Below are 6085 nucleotides of genomic sequence, written 5' to 3'. Positions count from 1 at the left end.
CCGTCTACTCTGAGGCTCGAGCTCCGTCGCCTGCTCAACTGGGTGCCGCATAGGGATGGGCAACCCCCCTTTTTGGTCTTAGTACCTTCCGAGCCTGCGTGCTCGTTGCTTTTGGGCCGTTCTCCGCCTTGTAACGCAACTGTGCGCTCATTTAGCGGCCTATCCTCTTATCAGTCGTGTTAGCTTATGTTGTTTCGGTCGGTGGTTGTGCTACTCTGCCTAAGTTTGGAGGCTTTATTAATTTAAAGCCGGACGTCTCTGACGTCTATGTTCTAAAAAAAACCAGTCTTTTTTTTTTTTGAGTAGAGGGTGCTCCAACCAGTCTGTCCGCTGTTTTTTGGTTGGCCAATTAGGAGCACGATTGGGCCGGCTAGTAGCGAGCACGATTCTGGGCTGATAGAGCGAGCCCGGCCCAATGTGTTTAGGTTATATCCTTCCAGCCTCACCACCCCTGCGCCGCCGCCGTCGCTCCCCTGCTTCACCAAAAGCGGAGCGAATCGGGGTCCATCATCGCCGGAGAGGGAGCAAGTGCCGTGGCTAGGTTATTCTTCCAGTCTCATCACCCCTACTAGCCGCCGTAATCAGGGTCCATCGTCGCCGGAGAGGGAGCAAGTGCGCACGTCGACATGTACGGCAAGCGTCTGCGAACCATCGGAGACGATCATGTTACTCGCGTTACAGAGGCGGAGTCCATGGAGCAGGACATACGTGTCCTGCTTGATCAAATCCATGGTTTCTACAAGAAGGCGCTCAATCGGCTGCCGGTAAAGGGGATTCGCTCGTTGGCACCTCGCCTTCTCAAGGCCGGCCTTTGCATCGGCTTCCTCGACCCAATCTCCAACATCATCCTCAACACCATCTCCTACTGTCCTTCGCCGTTGCCCAGCCTCGAGGAGGGTGTACTGGCGAGGAAGACGATCTTGTCCAAGATCATTACCGACACTGACGACCCCAGAGTCTTTGAATTACCGCTGGACGCGCACGCGGCCCACAGCATGACGGTCGCGCGGCGGTCTCTGGAAGGTCTCGTGAGCTTCCTCATCTACTACTACCGCTACCTCGCGGAGGCAGAAGCCCTGCGCTACCTGCGCCTGGCCGGGGCCGACCTCCTCGTTGCCGTGTGGCTTATTGATCAAGATCGTAACAAGCCCTCAGTGTCCGTCTCTGACCTGCTTGACAGGAAGCCTCCGTTCGATATCTCCTCCCCTACCACCAAAATAGCCCTGCGCTGTGCAGCCGCCTCCGCGAGGCACCCCGAACCAGCCATTCTGGCGAGTGCGTCACTGTTGCTGGCATCGTCGCTGGGTAATGTATCTGAGTATCTACATCGGCATCCCCGCCTCTCCATTAGAATGGTAAGGTGCCTCCGCCAGTGGCTCAGTCTTCAAGACTGTCGAGATATGCCCCCCATGGACATATGGCGTCCCATGTATCTTGCCACTTTACGTCTTACTGTTGGGAAGAGGAAGGAGAAGAAGGAGAATTCTACGTCTGGATATACAGAGTCTTTGAAGCTGTTGCTTCTCGACAAGATCCACGAGCTTTACCTAGATGCTCTTTCCAAGCTATCTGGAGATGGCTTGTGCAAGCGTCTCGCCTGCAGCCTCCTCAAGGCTGGCTATTGCTATGGCCCAATGGATCCTGTCTCAAACATCATCCTCAACACTGTCTGGTATGGCTCTACATTCTCTACACACCATGAGTTTGAGCTTAGCTTTGAGGTGGACATGATATGCACCAATGCCCTGATGCGCATAGAGTGCTGCTCTCTCTATGGCCTCGTTGCCTACATGCGCACTCTCTTCAGCGCTCTAACAGATCATGATGCCATATGGTACCTGCTCATAAGCAATGCTGACATCCGTTCTGCCATTAAAATGGCAGAAGTGGATGGCCATTCTGTGTGCTATGACAATGACCCTTATAGGGAAGCAGCACGTGCTTCATGGCATCCTGACACTGATGCTCTGGTAAAATTCTTTTCGTCATCCATAATCACAGAATCCACTGAGTCATGTGTGCCGACTCTTGCACTCACGGTTGGTGGAATTGAGCGGCTCGCCATGTTGATTTCACCCAATCCTTCACCTACCAACTCAAGCTCAGAGACCTTATCAAAAAACCAGAAAATGTTCATTCGGGCGGTTCAAAAGAAATTTAAAGCTGACCAAGGATTCTTTGTCAGGAAAGTCACTGCTGCATTGTTCAACTATAGTCAGCAAACAGGGGTTTGTGCCTTTGTTTTTGTTATATATTTTATTGCTTTCTACTATATTTCCTGCCATTTTTTGCTTAAATGTCCTTTATTGATCTGCTCCCCCTTCTGCCTTGCTGTGTATAGGTGCAATATGAACTTCAGGTGATATGCACTGTGAATCCTGTTGTGGTTGAAGGTACAAGTGTTGCCCTTTTTAAGAAAAATGGCAAATATGAGTATTCTCATATCAACTTTTTGGCAACGCCCAAGGGATCAAACTTCTCTGCCCCTGGTCCAGTACTATTTTTTGCCCAATGTAGCAATGGTGATAAAGATGAGGATGAAAGACCATCCATGTGCGTCCCTGTATCGAGTTCCTGGATATCTGATGGTATACTCTCTTAGCTCTCTTGTCCACACAGTTGGTATCTCATGGTATTTTCCTGCATGGTCTTTGAGTAGTCAATATGAATTGTTTGCCATGCATATGACTACCGGTGCTTCTTTTTCACCTGCAATAGCCTTCCCCTAGCAATTATGATTCCCAAGGATTCATTATTTTTACTAATGCGAATCCTAAGGATTCCACTATGTGGGAAGAATCTTGAACAAACGAGTGCCTCACTATTCTTATTTACAATTCTTCTCATTTATTTTGAACTATAGTTTCCTTTATGCTATGAGTTTCCTTCGATGCATTTGTGTTCACTAGACTTGTCTCGAATAATACTCTTCACATGCACATTTCAGCATTGTGTACCTCCAACTCCAAGTAGTCTAAAGTTTTCATGGTACATTTTAAACACAACAATTATCTTACCATGCACAACTCTCTTATGTTTTAATTTTAAAGCTTGAAAGCTAAATCTTGAAGTTTCAACTCAGAAATTTAAGATTTGAAAGTATTATGCATCTGACCATCTGTAAAAGCACTTGTGCTGCTATGTTTTCCCAGTTTGAAGTTTGAACGATCTAAGCCTGTGTATTGCCGAATAACTAAGGAGCCCCTAAATAAATAAATAAATAAACAGCTTTCCAAACACTCCTAATGTATTGCCTTTGCTGAGTTCTTTTCCAAATGCTGGCTTATTTCTTAACTTGAGACATGTGGTTTCCTTCCTTCATAGAACTTAAACGTGCTTTGTCGACCTCAAACAAAATATTGAAATAAAATAAATATGCTTTACATACTAGCCCTTGTCACCTCTAACCACCCCTCCCCCTGTCTCGTTCCATGTGTCCTAGCCTTCAGGTATGTGTTCATCACAGGCATGCCATGTACTGCATGTGTGCTGCCTCGCTGCCAGCCAGTTCCTCTGTTGCCCTGCCATCTGCTCCTGATATGTTTCTGACCTTAGTGTGGCCATTTTAGGGGTAAGATTTTTCTGTCATCTCTTCTTGTTGAAAAGGGGCATAGACATACAGACCAAAGCCTCACTGCCAGTGACATTGATAATTTTCTAGGTTTTTTAGGATACTGGTAGTGCAGCAACGGCATTTATGTTAGGTACAGTTTTTAGTTCCATCAGAACTATTTCTTGCACAGTATGTGACTATCAGACTATGTGAGTCCCAAGGGATGTAAACCGGGTTCTGTTTAATCCTGTTTAAGCCCACTTATCATTCTAACAGTTCAATAAAGTTCATTTTTTTGGGAAAAATGAATTATCGAGCTAACAAAAGCTAACTAAACTGGCCTTGTGGCGCCTATTATTGCGCCATTTACATCCCTATCCCCAGTCCACATGCTTCAACTTCTTGAACATGTAGATTTCCTCTGTTGGCAAGTACTCAGGACTGTTAATTTTTTTGTTTTTTATAAGCATTGGTTTGTTGACATACTCTTTAGATCCATCTTATGCACTTAGCTTTTGTATAGGGATAAAATTGTCTTTTTTCCATGTATAAAAGCTAATGATCTACTTACTTTTGTTTGAGGAAAGTTCGTTGCTTTAACTGTGAGCACAAGGGGATAAAAATTGTTCATCCATACCATGAAACTTATCATGGGCGTGGTGAGGACTTTGTTGCAATGGCTCGTGGAGATCATAACATCTGCAATGAAGACCTAATCAGCTCATGTGAATTTCATGCCGATCTGATGTGCACTTTAAAGGAGGATTGGATCTTTTTTGATCCTAACATGGACGGTACAATTGCTGACAAGAATCCCATTGATGACTGCGCTAGGGCAATGAAGAGGTGGAAAAACAGAATCTTTTGACATGGTGCTGCTTGAAAACATCACAGTGAATATCAAGTGGTTTGTTATGACACAAACGACTGACAGAAGAGTATGCGTGCTCCCTCAGAAAAAAAAGAGTCTACGTGCAATGTGGTCTTATATTTTCCTTTCTTTCTCATTAATAGGTAGTGATGCACACTGGTTTGTTTATTGCTCCATCTATGAGCTTCACTTGTTATCTTGCAATCCGTTTGTTTACTCCAGTGGAGATGCTGCACTCAATTAGTATATTTTTCTGTCAGCACAGGCTCTTCATTAAAAATTCGTTCAGGGTAGTCTGAAATCTGGCAGCAGGGCAACCCTTGCTGTCGATTCACAAAGGAATTCTGTTAAATACTCGTACAAATATGCAACGATACGCCTGTAGAAAAGTGACACCCAACATACTTTTTCCTGGCTTTGCCTCTGTATTTGTAATACTTGATCAGTGTATTTTATGGTACTTCCTCCGTCCCATAATATAAGAATGTTTTTTGAAGCTAACAAGCTCAAAAAGCTTGGTGTATTTTTCAAGCTAACAAGCTCAAAACCGTTCTTATATATGGAACGAAGGGAGTATTTGGTAAGGAAAACTCTTAACTTCAACCGGCTGAAATTTCTCTCGCTTAAGCCGCATGCTACGGACGACACGTGTCCCACCAACTTGCTCGGCCTTATCTCCTTGTATTCAGCGAGAACATTTTCATCCCTGCACATCTCGCCATGGATTTGCTGGCCAAGCCCTATTCGCCATGACATGCTTCCTCAAGCTCCAACCCCTGCAGCCCAAGTTCCACAAGCCGGCATCCCGCGCGCAACCGTTGTGATGCTGCAACCCCGCGGGGCGACGCTCGGCGCACTCCTGGGACGGAACACGCAGGGGGAGGCGGCTGCTCGTCGGTGTTGCCGGGGATGTGATGCGGCGCTCGTTGCCCCGTCGGTGCTGCAACGCAGCAACTCGACCACGGTCGTCGGTGCTACAACGCATTAACTCATCCACGCCGCCGTGCAGCGATGCAACCTCGTCGGCTCGTAGGCAATGTGATGCAACGTCGCCGGCTCGCTGGTGCTACATGTCGCCAGCGGCGGAGCTGCAATGGAGCACTTGTCGGCGGCTTCCCGTGCTCCGATGCAGCACGCTCGCGGGCGACTCCCTGTGCTGCATCGCAGCGCTCGCCGGCGACCTCGGAGTTGCTGTGCAGTGCTCGGTGCTCCACTGAAACACCGACGGAGCTGCAATGGAGCTTCGTCAGCAGCTCCCGTGCTCCCATGCAGCGATCGCCGACGCTCCCGGTGCTGCATCGCAACGCTCGTCGGCAGCTGGATGAAGCGTTTGGTGCTGCTGTGGAGCGCTCGCCGCCGGCAATGAAGCATCACCGGACCACCTGAGCATCGCCGGGTACAGGAATGGATCACACTGCAGCTCTCGCCGGAGCTACGTGTGCAGCGCGCGGAGTCGTGGACGGTGTGTTTGCAGCGCACCCGATGCTCAGAGGTGACGCAGGGAGAGATGGCGAGGTCGGGGTTGGATGGGACGATGCCGAAATTATATTGTACTCCCCACAGTCCTTTTTAGTTTGCTTATAAGTTTTGTTTGGAGTCAAAATATCGCTATTTTGACCAAACTTATAGAAAAAAGTATCAACATTTACAATGCCAAATCC

The 6085-nt window shown here is 47.6% G+C and overlaps 1 protein-coding gene across 1 annotated transcript; it reads left to right on the top strand.

Moving 5' to 3' along the window:
• Positions 1-455: 455 nt before the first annotated feature.
• On the top strand, positions 456-4683 carry LOC119276709. The gene is made up of 3 exons (XM_037557838.1): positions 456-2228; positions 2342-2588; positions 4141-4683. The coding sequence occupies exons 1-3, from the start codon at positions 627-629 to the stop codon at positions 4419-4421; spliced, it is 2130 nt and encodes a 709-aa protein (XP_037413735.1). The 5' UTR covers positions 456-626; the 3' UTR covers positions 4422-4683.
• Positions 4684-6085: the final 1402 nt, after the last annotated feature.

Source organism: Triticum dicoccoides, chromosome 3B (genome assembly GCF_002162155.2).
Source record: "Triticum dicoccoides isolate Atlit2015 ecotype Zavitan chromosome 3B, WEW_v2.0, whole genome shotgun sequence".
In the NCBI taxonomy this organism is placed as follows: domain Eukaryota; kingdom Viridiplantae; phylum Streptophyta; class Magnoliopsida; order Poales; family Poaceae; genus Triticum; species Triticum dicoccoides.
This window is presented reverse-complemented; position numbering and strand designations above follow the sequence as displayed.

Bases quoted from the DNA above. Each gene is read 5' to 3' on its own strand.
- LOC119276709 (XM_037557838.1), top strand. From the start codon at position 627: ATGTACGGCAAGCGTCTGCGAACCATCGGAGACGATCATGTTACTCGC. The intron at 2,229-2,341 runs GTTTGTGCCTTT...TGCTGTGTATAG, and splicing joins ACTATAGTCAGCAAACAGGG to GTGCAATATGAACTTCAGGT. The intron at 2,589-4,140 runs GTATACTCTCTT...GTTTGAGGAAAG, and splicing joins GAGTTCCTGGATATCTGATG to TTCGTTGCTTTAACTGTGAG.